Here is a 17583-nt window from a genome sequence, read left to right as displayed (position 1 = left end):
ATCTCCTTCATTTGAAGGTTTCTAAACAAAAGGCCTGACAACCATATATCAGGAGTGCTCGATGGCGTCTCCTGTCTGGCAGGAGGCTGGTGGCTGATGGCTGACTTAATTTCAGGATAGTTACAACTCTTACAACTATATGAAGTAAGAATCTAGCATTTCTTAAATCCTTTGCATAATTATATTTAAGCTAATATATTTAATACATAAATAACTTTTTAAAAGGAAAAGAAATCTTAAAAGGATCTTAGTTTAAGAAAGAAACAGCTTTAGAAAAGACTTCCCAAAAATGCTCATTTTCTGCCAGCCAGACCAGTTGCTTTTTCACTGCTCTTGACCTTTTTAACCTTAGGAAGAAGATATGGCTCATTTTACTATTTATCCACCCTTAATTTGTAGGGTCAGTGTAACCTTGGCTCTCAGCCTGTAATTCCCTTTTTATGACTTTGAGAATTGTTTTCTGCTATAAATCAGGGGGGCCCCTTGTCTAGGAGAAAAACATTGCCAAGGTTCTTAGGCAGCTGGTCTTCTGCCTGGCATAAAACATTTGAAGATCTTTAAGCTCATTTTTAAAATACAAGCCCTGATTAAACATATAAGCTTTAATAAAAATTCAGGCTTATGATTAGATGCCTCATTTTCTTGTAGTTTGGAGCCATTGCTCCGTGTCCGCTTCTCTGGAGCAGAAGAAAAGAACCTTTCTCCCTCCTCTATGTGACATCCTTTTATCTATTTGAACATGGCTATCATATCACCCCTTAACCTCCTCTTCTCCAGGCTAAACATGCCCAGCTCCCTTAGCCGTTCCTCATAAGGCATCGTTTCCAGGTCTTTGACCATTTTGGTTGCCCTCCTCTGGACACGTTCCAGTTTGTCAGTGTCCTTCTTGAACTGTGGTGCCCAGAACTGGACACAGTACTCCAGGTGAGGTCTGACCAGAGCAGAATACAGTGGCACTGTTACTTCCCTTGATCTAGATGCTATACTCCTATTGATGCAGCCCAGAATTGCATTGGCTTTTTAAGCTGCCGTGTCACACTGTTGGCTCATGTCAAATTTGCGGTCAACCAAGACTCCTAGATCCTTTTCACATGTACTGCTCTCAAGCCAGGTGTCACCCATCTTGTATTTGTGCCTCTCATTTTTTTTGCCCAAGTGCAATACTTTACATTTCTCCCTGTTAAAATTCATCTTGTTTGTTTTGGCCCAGTTCTCTAATCTGTCAAGGTCGTTTTGAAGTGTGATCCTGTCCTCTGGGGTGTTAGCCACCCCTCCCAGTTTGGTGTCATCTGCAAATTTGATCAGGATGGCCTTGAGGCCATCATCCAAGTCGTTGATAAAGATGTTGAATAAGACCGGGCCCAAGACAGAACCCTGTGGCACCCCACTAGTCACTCTTCTCCAGGATGAAGAGGAACCATTGATGAGCACCCTTTGGGTTCGGTCAGTCAGCCAGTTACAAATCCACTGAGTGGTAGCATAGTCAAGACCGCATTTTACCAGCTTCTTTACAAGAATATCATGGGGCACCTTGTCAAATGCCTTGCTGAAATCAAGGTAGGCTACATCTACTGCGTTCCCTTCATCTACCAGGCTTGTAATTCTGTCAAAAAACGAGATCAGGTTAGTCTGACATGACTTATTTTTCAGAAATCCATGCTGACTATTGGTGATCACAGTATTGCTTTCTAGGTGCTCACAGACTGTTTGCTTAATGATCTGCTCCAGAATTTTCCCTGGTATTGATGTCAGACTGACTGGGTGGTAATTATTTGGGTCCTCTCTTTCCCCCTTTTTGAAAATAGGGACAACATTTGCCCTCCTCCAGTCTGCCAGGACTTCGCCTGTTCTCCAGGAATTCTCAAAGATGACTGCCAGTGGTTCTGAGATCACATCTGCCAGTTCTTTTAATACTCTTGGATGCAGTTCATCTGGCCCTGGAGACTTGAATACATCTAAACTAGCCAAGTATTCTTGTACTATCTCCTTAGTTATTCTGGGCTGTGTTTCCTCTGCTGAATCATTTGCTCCAAATTCTTGCAAAGAGGTAAAGGCTTTCTTGGAAATGGTATATAATGAGTTAAAGAAAATGTTTAAAAATACTTTTGTTCAAAAACCAGAAGCTTTCTATTGGGTCTAGTGGGCGAAGAGATACTAAGGGAAGATAAAAGACTGTTTCTGTATGCAACAACTGTGGCAAGAATTATTTCAGCCCGTAAATGGAAACAACAAGAAGTACCAACGAAAGAAGAGTGGCAGAGGAAGATGATGGACTTTGCAGAACTGGCGAAGCTGACGGGAAAAATCTGAAACCAGCACGATCAAGTATTCCAAAAAGATGGACTAAATTTATACAATATTTGAAAGATCATTGTAAGCAATTAAGATCACTAGCAGGGTTGTCTGAAGACATCTAATGAGAAATTTCTATCTTTCTCTATTCATTTAAATTTTAGAGATATTCTGTAATGAGTGTAATTAGAATTGGAAAATGTTTAAATTGCAATGATATGAAGGTTAATTTTGAAAGCCATGAGGTGGGTGTGAAGGAAGTCGATAGGGTCTTAGAGCCAAGGTGGTATAGTGGATAAAGATGATGTGAATGTATAATATTAAATGGAAAATAAATAAAAATTACATTAAAAAAGAAAAGAAAACATCACTTCAAAGGTCACCATTGTGGTGTAGTGGTTAAGAGAGGTAGTCTCGTAATCTGGGGAACCGGGTTCGTGTCTCCGCTCCTCCACCTGCAGCTGCTGGGTGACCTTGGGCCAGTCACACTTCTCTGAAGTCTCTCAGCCCCACTCACCTCACAGAGGGCATGTTGTGGGGGAGGAAGGGAAAGGAGAATGTGAGCCGCTTTGGGACTCCTTAAAGGGAGTGAAAGGCGGGATATCAAATCCAAACTCTTCTTCACCATCCACACCTGCCTCAGGTGGAGAGAGTCTAGTCACCCACACAAAGAAAGGACCATTACCTGGGACTTGTACCACCTGTTGGATGCAACAAGAGCTGACTGACTTCAAAGTAGCATTTGCCTGAAAAGGAAGTCCTCATATGACCTCATTGTTGCTGTTAGTCATTATACGGCCACCCGCCAGTAAAATTCGTCGACCAGCAGTTCCCAAACTTTTTCAGGCCACCATCCCCTTGGTTCCATGAACTCACCCCCAGTGCCCCCTGCCATGTAAAAAGCGTCGTTCACAACAGTGGCTTGCAAGACCCACCAAGGAAGACAAAAGCACAATGAAATTCAGGACAGTGACAATTAACTGCACATTTATTCAAAATCCAGTTGAAACCATTTCATTGAATTAATCAACAAAACTGATGAACTTCCCAATTAGCTAAGCACCGCAGACCCCCTGTCTTTCGAAAGCCAAGCCATGGACTCCCTGCTTTTGAAAACGTAGACATCTCGGTGGTAGTTCTTGTTATGTGAATGGCGCCATAGACCCCCCCCCCCGGTGGGTTACGTGGACCACCAGTTGGCAACCACTGGTCTAGGCAGTTTAGAAAAGAATAGAACACCTGGATGGGTGAAAGGTTATTGACTGCACTGGACCCCAAACCCTTGGCTCCGAGAGATGGCAAGAGGCTTCTGGAGAGAGTGGGGAGGGGAGCTGAAAGGAGATCTAAGCAGAATGACAGCGAAGGAAGACAGGCAGGCTTCACCTAACTGGAACCAACTGGAACTAGAAATGCAAGAAGGCAATCATGCATATAAGCGGCATATAAATAAAATGATTGTAATTATAATTAATGATGATGCAAAGCGATGTGGGTTTTCTTTACTTTTCTTTTGACAAGCAGCCTTGATTATTTGCTCCCATGTGGAAAAATACAGGACTCAGAGTATCATGCAGACTGGACCACCCCCCCCCCCCAAAAAAAAACACCCCTGCAACAATAAATGAAAATACATGTGTGCATTGATTTGCAAAACAAAATGACTTATGTCAGTGAGTGCACAGTCCTATGGAGTGAATGGTCATTTCTTAATAAGCATAAAGGTAAAGGTAAAGGGACCCCTGATCATAAGGTCCAGTCATGACCGATTCTGGGGTTGCAGAGCTCATCTCGCTATATTGGCCGAGGGAGCTTCTGGGTCATGTGGCCAGCATGACTAAGCCGCTTCTGGCGAACCAGAGCAGCACATGAAAACGCCGTTTACCTTCCCGCCGGAGCGGTGCCTATTTATCTACTTGCACTTTGACATGCTTTTGAACTGCTAGTTTGGCAGGAGCAGGGACCGAGCAACGGGAGCTCACCCCGTCGCGGGGATTCGAACCCCCGACCTTTTGATCGGCAAGTCCTAGGCTCAGTGGTTTAACCCAAAGCGCCACCCGCGTCCCATCTTAATAAGCATAGCCAGTGCTTTATTCTGGGGGGACTCGGGGGGACACATGCCCCTAAACATTTTGTGAATCTAAGTCTGGCCTCATTGAGGGGCAGTATTTCAACAAGAGTAGGAAAATGAGAGTACCCCTAAACATGTTTTTAGAAATAAAAGCACTGATCATAGCCAAAAGCCGTCTCTCGGGTACATTTAAGAGTCACTAACACCCACAGAATTTTCTCTACGAACTGGGGCTGGCATTTCTGGTCTCAAACTACTGCACCCCCATATGAATGAATTTGCCACATGGATCAGTCCCACCATGCTAAGGTGAGTGCATTCTGTAGCCAATGAAAAGATGGATGAGCAAGGAAGGGAAGGGGGAACCCTGTTTACCACCCTGAGCTCCTTGGAGAAAAAGCTGGGATGTGACTGCATCATACAATATGATACAATATGATAATCTTTATTGTCATTGTCCCATACAGAACAAGGGAATTGAAAGAAAGAAAAAAATATACATAAGACATTCAAAACCAACAAGCCTGCTATCCCAGCTATCCCAACCTGGTTAGCCCCCTAAAAACTCTGATACCCCATTTTTAAATACAATATACTCCCATAGAGACTCCTTACAATGCATTTAAAACCAAAATCGCCTTTGGATAGAAACTGTTTCTCAGGCAGCTAGTCCTAGTCTTTATAACCCTGTACCTTCTTCCAGAAGGCAGAAGCTGAAAGAGATCATTTCCGGGGTGTGCACTATCCTGCACTATCTCTGCAGCTTTCTTATAGCACCTGGAAGCATAGATTTGATCCAAGGTGGGAAGAGTGCACCCAATTATTCTCTCCGCAGTCTTTACAACCCTGGACAGCATTGTTTTTCCCCTGACCGTGCAGCTCCCAAACCACACACACAGACCATAAGTTAATACACTCTCAACAGTACAATGGTCAAATGCCATCAACAGGTCCTTTGAGAGATTGTTTTTCCGGAGGATTCTCAGAAAATAAAATCATGATTCAGGTTGTTGCCATTCCATGTCAGAACTTCTTCCGATGGAGAGCCCTTCCAAATGCCTTGAGGATCTCCTTGGTCTTGATGCTGTAGATGATGGGGTTCAGCAGAGGAGGGACCAGGAGATAGATGTTGGCCATTAGGGAGTGAACCAGAGGTGGAGCATGCTTGCCAAACCGGTACACCATAGACAGGCCGATCATTGGGGTGTAATAGATCACAACGGCACAGATGTGGGAGACGCAGGTGTTCAGGGCCTTGAGGCGCCCTTCCTTGGAGGCCATGCTCAGCACGGTCTTGAGGATCATTGTGTAGGACAGGACAATGAACAGGGAATCGAGGCCGAATGTACAGAGCAAGACAAAGAGCCCATAGAGGCTGTTGACGGTGGTGTCTGCACAAGGGAGCCGGATTAAATTGGGGTGCAGACAGTAGGGGTGAGCAAGCACATTGGACCTACAGAATGGCAGCCTCCTCAGGAGAAGAGGCAGTGGGGCCAGCAGGATAATGCTCTTTGCTGCAATCCCTGAGCCTATCATGGCAATCCTGAAGTTGGTCAGGATGGTGGTGTATTGCAGAGGGTTGTAAATGGCTATGAAGCGGTCCAGGGCCATCGCCCAGAGGACCCCTGAATCCATGATGGAGAAGCAGTGGATGAAGAACATCTGGCTGAGGCACGCATCCAGCCCAATCTCCCTGGCATCAAACAGGAAGACGCCCAGCACTGTGGGGAGGGTAGAGAGGGAGACCCCCAGCTCACTCACAGCCAGCATGCAGAGGAAGAGATACATGGGTTTGTGGAGGCTCCGATCCTTCACAATCACTAGGAATATAGCACTATTCCCCAAGACAGCAACCACATAGGCAAAGCAGAAAGGGATGGAGACCCCGATATTTCTGGCCTGCAGTTCTGAGATGCCTGTGAGGAGGAATGTAGAATGGAGGGAGCTTTGGTTTCTGAGCAGCTCCATGGTGAGTGATCAAGTTCTCCCATTCAGCAGCACCTGGGTGGACATAAGGGAGGAAAAGGCCTCATCAGCAACATGGGAGTTTCATAGAATCATAGATATTTAGAGTTGTAAGGGACCCCAAGGGGCATCTAGTCCACCCCCCTGCAAGCAGGCATCAGAGCTAGGGCATCTCTGACAGATGGCCATCCAAATTCTCTTTCCAATGAAGAACAGTCCATCACCTTCCAAGGGAGTCCATTCCATGGTTGAACAGCTCTCACTGTTTACTCAGCATCGCCTTCCATGCAATTTGAATCCATTTGTTTTGGTCGTGCTCTCTGGAGCAGCAGAAATCAAGCTTACTCCTGTCAGGAGTTCAGCCTACACTTGAGTAGGACCCTGGTAGAGACACATGCCCGACTGGCATGTTCTCTCCTTCCTGGTCTTTTGTTTGGGAGCTTCAAAAGTTTCCTTCAGCCCAAACATCACAGCGACCAATGCCAACCGACACCGGAACATACGGATCTGCAGAGTTTGCGCATCATGCGCATGACAGACCTCAGCAACTCCATGTCTAAGTGGTGGCGGCTGTTTTTTGTCCTGACACTTTCAATGGGAAAACCCACGTTTTACCAGTGAATTGGAGCAAACAGCAATCCACTTGCTCTGATTCAGCAGTGAAACACAAGTTTTTCTTGGGGTGGAAGCCAGGACACACAAGAAAAAACCTCGCTCAGACATGGAGCTTTAAAACCTTGGCCTGGATAAAATCTGAGTAAGCCCTAATACTGAAGCATCTCAATACTCAGTACGTTTCTGAGCACAGTTCAAAGTGTTGGTGCTGACCTTTAAAGCCCTAAACAGCCTCATAGAATCATAGAATCATAGAGTTGGAAGAGACCACAAGGGCCATCGAGTCCAACCCCCTGCCAAGCAGGAAACACCATCAGAGCACTCCTGACATATGGTTGTCAAGCCTCTGCTTAAAGACCTCCAAAGAAGGAGACTCCACCACACTCCTTGGCAGCAAATTCCACTGTCGAACAGCTCTTACTGTCAGGAAGTTCTTCCTAATGTTTAGGTGGAATCTTTTTTCTGTCCAGTAGACCTGAAGGAGCGTCTCCACCCCCATCATTCTGCCCGGACACTGAGGTCCAGCACCCTCAGTGGTTCCCTCGCTGCAAGAAGCCAAGTTACAGGGAACCAGGCAGAGGGTCTTCTTGGTAGTGGCCCCCGCCCTGTGGAACGCCCTCCCATCAGATGTCAAAGAGAAGAACAACTACCAAACTTTTAGAAGACACCTGAAGGCAGCCCTTTAATGTTTTAACAGACTCTGTATTTTAATATTTTGTTAGAAGCTGCCCAGAGTGGCTGGGGAAACCCAGACAGATGAGCGGGGTATAGATAATAAATTATTATTATTATTATTATTATTATTATTATTATTATTACACCCTCTTTTAAAAATCCCAATAAATCCCAATAAATAATGGGTACCAACAGACATTCCAGAAGGTTTTTTAAAAGAAAGTGGGCGCATCTGGCCCATTTGACCCCCTACCTGCCACTTGCAGCACTCCAGAGCCACAGCCCTTGAATATTCAGGCCCATTCCATACCTCGGCAAGGTTCTCTATTATGGCGATTCTGGGCTCATCTAGACTTCTGCTTGTCCCGTGTCTAGAAAGCACTGGTCAGATGAGCCCTGAGCCCTGAATCCTGGATCATTATCCCCGACACTGGAAGGCAGTTTGTGGCAACCTTCTCTGATGAAGAACCAAGTTCCACCTGGAGCATAAAAAGACCCATCTGGATGGAAGCATTTTAGTCTCTGCTGGCGGCCAGGAGAAAGATCCAGTCATTTCAGAGGCTCAGCTGTGTAAAGATTTATGCTGCTTTCTTGGGAATCCCTGGAGAGGAAGGAGATGAGACGTCCCTCTTGCAGCTTGCGGGGACACCAAGGGGCACGAAGCCAAGGGAGACATTTCTACAGTGCACAGAACTAGTGCTGAGCACCATCCTCCCACAGCAAACTAGGTCACAGCAGCTGCAACCGTGCAATTACTGAGTTTCACTGTCTTATCTGTACATTTTAAGCATTGGCTATGTGAAGTTGCTAATTAGCTGCAATACTATATTGGTGGTTGCACCAAGAGAAATATGAATATTGATTTTGTTTGTTTGTTTATAAGAAAACCCCTACTGGATCAGGCCAGTGGCCCATCTAGACCAACGTCCTGCTCTCACACGGGCCAAACCATATGCCCCAATGAGCAGGACCTGAGCACAAGAGCTGCTCTCCCCACCTGTGATGTCCAAACTTTGGTGTTCAGATGCACACTGCCTCTGACAATGGACATAGGAGGTAAAAGGTAAAGGTAAAGGACCCCATGACAGTTAAGTCCAGTCAAAGGTGACTATGGGGTTGCGGCACTCATCTTGCTTTCAGGCTGAGGGAGCCGATGTTTGTCCACAGACAGCTTTCCAGGTCATGTGGCCAGCAAGACTAAACCGCTTCTGATACAACGGGACACTGTGATGGAAGCCAGAGCACATGGAAATGCCATTTACCTTCCCGCCACAGTGGTACCTATTTATATACTTGTGCTGGTGTGCTTTCGAACTGCTAGGTTGGCAGGAGCTGGGACAGAGCAACAGGACCTCACCACCATTGAGTGGATTCGAACTGCTGACCTTCCAATCGACAAGCCCAAGAGGCTCAGTGGTTTAGACCACAGCACTACCCGCTTCCCATACAGCATAACCATCATGATTCAGCATAACCAATTCTGATGACCCTCAGGGTCCCTTCCAATTCCACAGTTCTATGATTCTATGAATGCACAAACTGTTTGGTTTCCGATGAAGATGAACCTGAAGACTACTTGGACATAGATTTCATTCTGCTTGCTAGACTGAAAACCAGAAGAGGAGCATGAGCGATGCCACCATCTTCTCTCTGGTAACATAGATTGGAATGAATGTGTGGTGCTCTTGAGCTACCTATGACTAATAACCATGATAGCAATGTTTCATGGTCAGAAGCAGCGTGAGCTGCAGAGTGAGAGCTCCTCTCCAGTATTATTCTGTCATTACATGGTGCATCATAATTTAAGACAAAGTGGGCTACCCAGGAATCATAGAATCATAGAATCATAGATTTGGAAGAGACCACAAGGGCCATGGAGTCCAACCCCCTGCCAAGCAGGAAACACCATCAGAGCACTCCTGACATATGGTTGTCAAGCCTCTGCTTAAAGACCTCCAAAGAAGGAGACTCCACCACACTCCTTGGCAGCAAATTCCACTGTCAAACAGCTCTTACTGTCAGGAAGTTCTTCCTAATGTTTAGGTGGAATCTTCTTTCTTGTAGTTTGGAGCCATTGCTCCGTGTCCGCTTCTCTGGAGCAGCAGAAAACAACCTTTCTCCCTCCTCTATGTGACATCCTTTTATATATTTGAACATGGCTATCATATCACCCCTTAACCTCCTCTTCTCCAGGCTAAACATGCCCAGCTCCCTTAGCCGTTCCTCATAAGGCATCGTTTCCAGGCCTTTGACCATTTTGGTTGCCCTCCTCTGGACACGTTCCAGTTTGTCAGTGTCCTTCTTGAACTGTGGTGCCCAGAACTGGACACAGTACTCCAGGTGAGGTCTGACCAGAGTAGAATACAGTGGCAGGAAGAAGCTGCTCTTGTCTCTGTGTGTGCATCTGTTTGTGAGCACCTTCCCCCATGGGCAAACTAGGTCACAGCAGCTGCAACAGTGAGATTACAAAGTTGCACTCTCAGATCTATATATTTTAAGCATTGTTTACATGAGGTGTCTAGTTAGATGCAGCACTCTGGGATGTTTTCATGGTAGCGCTAAGAGAAATAGGAATGTGGATTTTATTTATTTGTCTGTTTTGTTTATGAATTGCTTCCTATGAAGAATCTTGAAATGATTTCACCCAGATATATTTCACGTACATATAGAAACTGTAAAAACACCCATGAATTTAAATAAAATTAAAATAATTCCACATACCAAAAGATTTTCAAAACTTATGCAGATACCGATTGGGAGAAAAATCTCCATCTTGAAGGCTTGTTGGAAGAAGAAAGTCTTCAACAGGTGCAAACACACACACACACACACACACACACAAAGTATGTTATGTGTGTCTCAAGAGGCACTCCAATGAGCAGAGGCCACCAAAATGAAGGCCTGATTCAGACTTTAAATGGAACAGAAAAGGTATCTCCAGCTACAGAGTGCTGTGATGGGATGAAATAATCTTTTAGGTATACTGGTCCCAAGCTGTGCAGGGTTTGTACAGCACTACCAATGCCTGGCAAGTTTGCCTGTTAAGAAAAGAACAGAAGAACATCTCCATTGCATCAGGCCAGTGGTCCTCCTGTTCTCATGGTGGCCAAGCAGATGCCCCCAACACCTGCACTCTCCACACCTGCAATTCCTAGCCTCAGGTATTCAGGAGGATATGGCTTCTGACAGAGCATGAAGGACATACAGTGGCCCTCATGATTCAGGTGTGAGAACACAGGTAGTAGGGTGTTCAGTGGAAATGGGCCTGAAAACTAGTTGGGCTTTGACTTCACTGTGCTCACTGGACTGAGAATTAGAAGAAGAAGAAGAAATTCATAAAACTGCATCATTTTGATGATTTCATTTTCTTTTGAGCCTAGCTAAACTGAGTAAGGGATGCGGGTGGCGCTGTGATCTAAACCACAGAGCCTAGGACTTGCCGATCAGAAGGTCGGCGGTTCGAATCCCCGCAATGATGGGGTGAGCTCCCGTTGCTCGGTCCCTGATCCTGCCCACCTAGCAGTTCAAAAGCACGTCAAAGTGCAAGTAGATAAATAGGTACCATTCCGGCGGGAAGGTAAACGGCGTTTCCGTGTGCTGCTCTGGTTCGCCAGAAGCGGCTTAGTCATGCTAGCCACATGACCCAGAAGCGAGATGAGCGCCGCAACCCCAGAGTCGGTCACGACTGGACCTAATGGTCAGGGGTCCCTTTACTTTTTTTTTAAACTGAGTAAGTCTGTGCCTGAGTACCTTTTACAACATAGAACGAGTTGCTTTCAGGTACTGTATGTGATGAAAGCTCTTCCCAGAAGACTGAAAAGAATGAACTTTTAGAATCTATGGTGCCCTTTGTATGCATGAAGAGATTCAAAGTAACCAAATCTGCAAACTGACAGCTCAGTTACTCAGGCAGCACAGATCCCAACAAAATGATCCTAAGGTACCTAGGGGTAAACATAACAGCAAAAAATCTGAGTCTTTTTAAGGATAATTATGAAAAATGTTGGTCAGAAATTAAGAGAGACTTAGATAGTTGGACAAAATTGAAACTTTCTTTGCTAGGCCGAATTGCTGCTATCAAGATGAATGTATTGCCAAAAATGTTGTTTTTGTTCCAAACATTACAGATTTTGGACAAGACGGAGTGCTTCCGGAAGTGGCAGAGAGATATTTCTAAGTTTGTCTGGCAGGGCAAAAAGCCCAGAATTAAGTTTAAGATATTAACTGATGCGAAAGAAAGAGGGGGCTTTGCCCTGCCAGACCTAAAGTTGTACTATGAGGCCGCAGCTTTCTGCTGGCTAAAAGATTGGCTACTTCTCAAAGACACTGATGTATTGGATCTGGAAGGTTTTAACAATGCTTTTGGTTGGCATGCATATTTATGGTATGACAAGGTTAAGATCAATAAGGCCTTTAAGAACCATATTGTCAGAAAAGCAGTGTTTAATGTCTGGACAAAATATAAAGACTTACTGGAAAATAAAACTCCAAGGTGGCTTTCACCACTGGAAGCTAAGGCCCGAAAAAGACCCAATATGGAGGCCAAATGGCCAAAATATTGGGAAATATTAGAAAAAGATGGAGACAATTGGAAATTGCAGAGTTTGGAGAAAATTAAGGACAAAGTGCGAGACTGGTTACATTACGCTCAGATTAATGAAGTTTTTAAAAATGACAAAAAGTTAGGGTTCCAGGTGGAGAAATCGAAATTGGAAACAGAACTGTTAGAACCTAAGACTAAGATACTTTCAAGAATGTACAACTTGCTGTTAAAATGGAATACACAAGATGAAATGGTTAAATCGGCCATGATAAAGTGGGCACAGGATATAGGGCATAATATCATGTTTGAGGACTGGGAAAGGTTGTGGACCAACGGGCTGAACTTCACTGCATGTAATGCTTTGAAGGAAAATGTAATGAAAATGATATATAGATGGTACATGACCCCAGTTAAACTTGCCAAAATATACCATTTGTCTGATAACAAATGTTGGAAATGTAAAGAAAATGATGGAACATTCTTTCACCTCTGGTGGACTTGCCCGAGAGTGAAGGCCTTTTGGGAAATGATATATAATGAGTTGAAAAAGGTATTTAAGTATACCTTTACTAAGAAACCAGAGGCCTTCCTTTTGGGTATTGTCGACCAGAAGGTGTTAAAGAAGGACTGAACATTTTTTATGTATGCAACAACTGTAGCACCCTGCTTGTGGTTAACGCTTAGCTGGAATGAAATATTCAACGCAGCAATAGAGAAATTAAAATAGTAATTTATTTGTCAGACAAATAAATATGAGGCACAGTGGTATATGGTTACCAAGCTCTGGCCTGCCCTCTTGCCATTCTGGCCAGCACTTATATTTCCTTAATCCAGCCCCCTTGCTCCTCCTGTGGCTGCCTCTGTCCAATCAGCCTGGTTGAAATTCCTATTGGCTGTTTGCTAGAACCAATCACAAAAGATACACCCATTTCCTCTTGCCCTTTTATGGAAATCAAAAAGCTATATATTCTTCTATCTATAAATGACAAATAAGTAGTAATATATCTTACATGTGTCTCAACAAGGAATCTTAATTACCAGCTCACCTCTTGCCCTCCTTGCCCTATTGCCTTCCAAAACAGATGGTTAATCTTGAATTTTTATCTTAAGCATATGTCAAGGATTGAGTTCACATCAACATTGAGAGATCTCCTTCATTTGAAGGTTTCTAAACAAAAGGCCTGACAACCATATATCAGGAGTGCTCGATTGGCGTCTTCTGTCTGGCAAGGGGGGCTGGTGGCTGACTTAATTTCAGGATAGTTACAACTCTTACAACTATATGAAATAAGAATCTAGCATTTCTTAAATCCTTTGCATAATTATATTTAAACTAATATATTTAATACATAAATAACCTTTTAAAAGGAAAAGAAATCTTAAAAGGATCTTAGTTTAAGAAAGAAACAGCTTTAGAAAAGACTTCCCAAAAATGTTCTCTTTCTGCCAGCTAGATGCTTTTTCACTGCTCTTGACCTTTTTAACCTTAGGAAGAAGATATGGCTCATTTTACTATTTATCAACCCTTAATTTGTAGGGTCAGTGTAACCTTGGCTGTCAGCCTGTAATTCCCTTTTTACGACTTTGAGAGTTGTTTTCTGCTATAAATCAGGGGGGCCCCTTGTCTAGGAGTAAAAACATCTTGCCAAGGTTTTTAGGCAACTGGTCTTCTGCCTGGCATGAAACAGAACATTTTTAAGCTCATTCTTAAAATACAAGCCCTGATTAAACATATAAGCTTTAATAAAAATGCAAGCTTATGATTAGATGCCTCACAACGGCAGCAAGGATACTCATCGTTAAGCACTGGAAAACTCAAGATCTACCCACACTGGAAGAGTGGCAGATGCAACTGATAGACTATATGGAACTAGCCGAGATGACCGGCAGAATCCGAGACCTGGGAGAAGAGAAGGTTGAAGAAGATTGGAAGAAATTTAAGATTTACTTAAAAAAGCATTGTAATTTGGTTGAATGTTAAGATGGAGGCTAGATCATAAATAATTGACCACCACTAAATTAGATGCAATTAGGATGATAAGTGAGATTGAGGGAAAACCTTAAACCTTTGGGAGAACTATTAGATTATATTCTAAATGAATGGGACATAAGAATGTAAACAAGATAAATTGCGGGCAAGAATTGACAAAGATGCAAGTGGGAGCGGAAGACGTGAGGGAGTCCAAACAAGTTAAGAAATTATGTTATGATATATGTTACATTGTTTATTATATTTGCATTTATGTTTAAAAATCTTAATAAAAATTGATTTAAAAAATAAAAATAAAAGAAGTGAACGGCAGTGGGATTCCAGCCTTTCATTGCCTAGTTTACAGACATTTCAAGGAGTGGTTATGTGAAGTGCTTAACTGACAGCAATGCTTTACATTTAGTTACATGCAAACACTTCATGCCGTCCTCAGGTCCATGGGCCTAAATGGGTCTGCCAAGGCTCCCTATTGGGCCATGAGGCTGAATAAGCCACCTGTCCATGTTTGACATCAGGTGCAGGGCAGCTAAAGGTGCAGCTATGCCAAAAGGAGGCTTGACAGACCCTGCTGATAGACCTCCTGTGCAAAGCCCCACAGAGCCTCTTGTCGGCGCTCGCAAAATTATTACGACTATTAGTTTACTCTCCCTTCTTCCTAAGGTCCCAGGATAGGTTACAACCTAAGAATCCTAAGGAAAAACCATCTTCCGCAGAAACTGCTGCTTGCCTTCTATCACTGTGCCATTGAGAGCGTGCTCACTTATGGCTTATGTGTGTGGTACAGAAGCTGTACTACCCAGGACAGGATGGGGTTGTGCAGAGTTGTGAAGGCAGCAGAGAGCATTGTTGGCTGCCCACTCTCCACCTTAGAGCAGATTTATGCCACAAGGTGCCATAGGAAGGCACTGGACATAGTAAAAGATCCATCGCATCCTGCTCACTGTCTCTTCGAGCTCCTGCCATCGGGACGGAGATACAGGACGATGAAGACAAGAACGAGCCGTCTTAAGAACAGCTTCTTCTCCAGAGCGATCTCGGCCCAGAATGGGAAGCCTGGACTTTGAAAGTCATCTAGTCTTCCTTGCTGTATTATACTGTATTGCTTTAATTAGTGTTTTTATAGTTGTTCTGATTTTGTGTGGAGTGCCCTACCTGGGTGGATGGAGCAGTCAAGTAAATTTCGTTGTCCCTGAGAGGGGGCAATGACAATAAAGATATTATTATTATTATTATTATTATTATTATTATTATTATTATTATTATAACATTGAAACACAATATTTCAAAAACAAATTAAAACAACCTCCAGTTTCACATTTATTATGTTATTTTTGTGATATACAAACGACACGAGAAAACTTGGTATACTTATTAATATAACATCATTCTTGTTCGTAAAACCAAATAAAGACAACAACAGCCACCTCCAGTTCTTTTGCCTTTGCCTGCACAGTATGAGATTGGTGTGTGTGGCTCACAAAAGGGAAAAAGAGAAGCCAGAGAGTGTGAACTAAGGCAGGAAGAAGCCCAAAATGGAACTGAGCATCAGAAACTTAAGCCGGAGGAGTTGAGATGGGTGGCAGATTTGGGACAGACAAGAGCCATGCAAGAAGACCTTGTTGTTGATACAAAGACATCGCCCAGGTTCCAGAAGGAAGATAATATTGAAGCCCTTCCCCCCAGTTTTGAATTTTGATCTTAAAATCCCTAATGCTGAGTGTATAATTACTCCAGATCTCAGTTTAATTTAATGCAGAGACAATGCAAGGCCTGTGAAGAAAGTGACAAGCATCGCATCTCGCCCAGAGATTTTTTTGGGGGGAATTAAAAACAAATTCTGAAGATGTACCTAGCAACACATCTCAATGATTGGGACCAGAACTTGCAACACCTCCTATCTGCCCACAGAAAGGAAGGCCAAGAGCCCTGGTTTAACTCCTTTTGAATGTCTTTATGGATGCAACATAAGAGGTCTTTTGGACATTGTCAAAGATATGTGGGAAGTCTTATTATTAAATTTATATACCACCCTACACCCGCAGGTCTCAGTAGATGCTCAGAAGCTGATGCTTCCACAGAGTCAGGCCATGTGATCCAATGCACAGACCCTCTGCAGAACATACCTTTCTAGTACCATTTCACAATGACATGATGCACAACAAGGAAAGAATAGAAATACGAGCTTGTAAAGAATCTACTCTGTGTGTGCATGTGCTTTAAAAAATGCCAGTAACTTCTGAAAAGGGGAAAAACCAAATGGTCACTCAACTTCCCTCTGCTGAGCTTGAGAACCCATAAACGCTCTTGAGGATATCACAACACACTTTAACACTTCAGATCAGTCTCTGTTGAGACAAAAACCTGCCAAAGGCCTTGCGGATCTCTTTGGTTTTGATGCTGTAGATGATGGGGTTCAGAATGGGAGGAACCAGGAGATAGATGTTGGCCATCATTGAGTGCAGCATTGGAGAATTATGCCTGCCAAACCTGTGCGCCATGGAAACACCGATCATTGGTGTGTAATAGAGCACGACAGCACAGATGTGGGAGACGCAGGTGTTCAGGGCCTTGAAACGGCCTTCCTTGGAGGCCATGCTCAGCACGGTTTTGAGGATCATCACGTAGGACAAGACGATGCACAAGGAATCGAGGCCAAATGTGGATAGCACAACAAACAGACCAGTTTGGTTATTGATGGTTGTGTCTGCACAGGGGAGCTGGATTAAATTGGGGTGCAGACAGTAAGGATGAGCAAGCACATTGGACCTGCAAAACGGCAACCTCCTCAGGAGTAGAGGCAGTGGGGTCATCAGGAGAACACTCCTCAAGGCAATCCCAGATCCCAACAAAATGATCCTAAGGTTTGTCAGGATGGTGGTGTATTGCAGAGGGTTGTAAATGGCTATGAAGCGGTCCAGGGCCATCGCCCAGAGGACCCCTGAGTCCATGATGGAGAAGGAGTGGATGAAGAACATCTGGCTGAGGCACGCATCCAGCCCAATCTCCCTGGCATCAAACAGGAAGACGCCCAGCACTGTGGGGAGGGTAGAGAGGGAGACCCCCAGCTCACTCACAGCCAGCATGCAGAGGAAGAGGTACATGGGCTTATGCAAGGTCTGATCCTTCACAATCACTAGGAGAACAACACCATTCCCCAAAACAGCAATCGCATAGGCAAAGCAGAAAGGGATGGAAACCCCAATATTTCTGGCCTGCAGCCCTGGGATGCCATTGAGAAGGACGGTGGGGTGGAGGAAGCTTTGGTTACTGAACAGCTCCATGGTGAGTGATCAAGTTCTCCCATCCAGCCGCACCTGGATGGACATAAGGAAAGAAAAATACACCATTATCCACATGGGAGCCTTTGGTGCTTTGGTTCTGCATTTTTGGGATGTCCATACCGTTCATGAGCTATATTTATTTTGATCTTATTTA

General features: G+C 44.1%; 2 protein-coding genes across 2 annotated transcripts; both read right to left on the bottom strand.

Annotated features, from left to right (window-relative positions):
* Positions 1–5383: 5383 nt before the first annotated feature.
* Positions 5384–6328, bottom strand: LOC307214979 (olfactory receptor 51G2-like; the record flags this gene model as incomplete). The annotated part of the gene is made up of 1 exon (XM_079974096.1): positions 5384–6328. One exon carries the CDS (start codon positions 6326–6328, stop codon positions 5384–5386), a length of 945 nt encoding a protein of 314 aa, XP_079830222.1.
* Positions 6329–16481: 10153 nt separating this feature from the next.
* On the bottom strand, positions 16482–17429 carry LOC307214976 (olfactory receptor 51F2-like; the record flags this gene model as incomplete). Its single annotated transcript, XM_079974093.1, has 1 exon — positions 16482–17429. One exon carries the CDS (start codon positions 17427–17429, stop codon positions 16482–16484), a length of 948 nt encoding a protein of 315 aa, XP_079830219.1.
* Positions 17430–17583: the final 154 nt, after the last annotated feature.

Source organism: Podarcis cretensis (genome assembly GCF_951804945.1).
Source record: "Podarcis cretensis genome assembly, chromosome: 4".
In the NCBI taxonomy this organism is placed as follows: Eukaryota; Metazoa; Chordata; class Lepidosauria; order Squamata; family Lacertidae; genus Podarcis; species Podarcis cretensis.
Note: the sequence above shows the minus strand (reverse complement) of the source record. Positions and strands in the feature narration are given on the sequence as shown.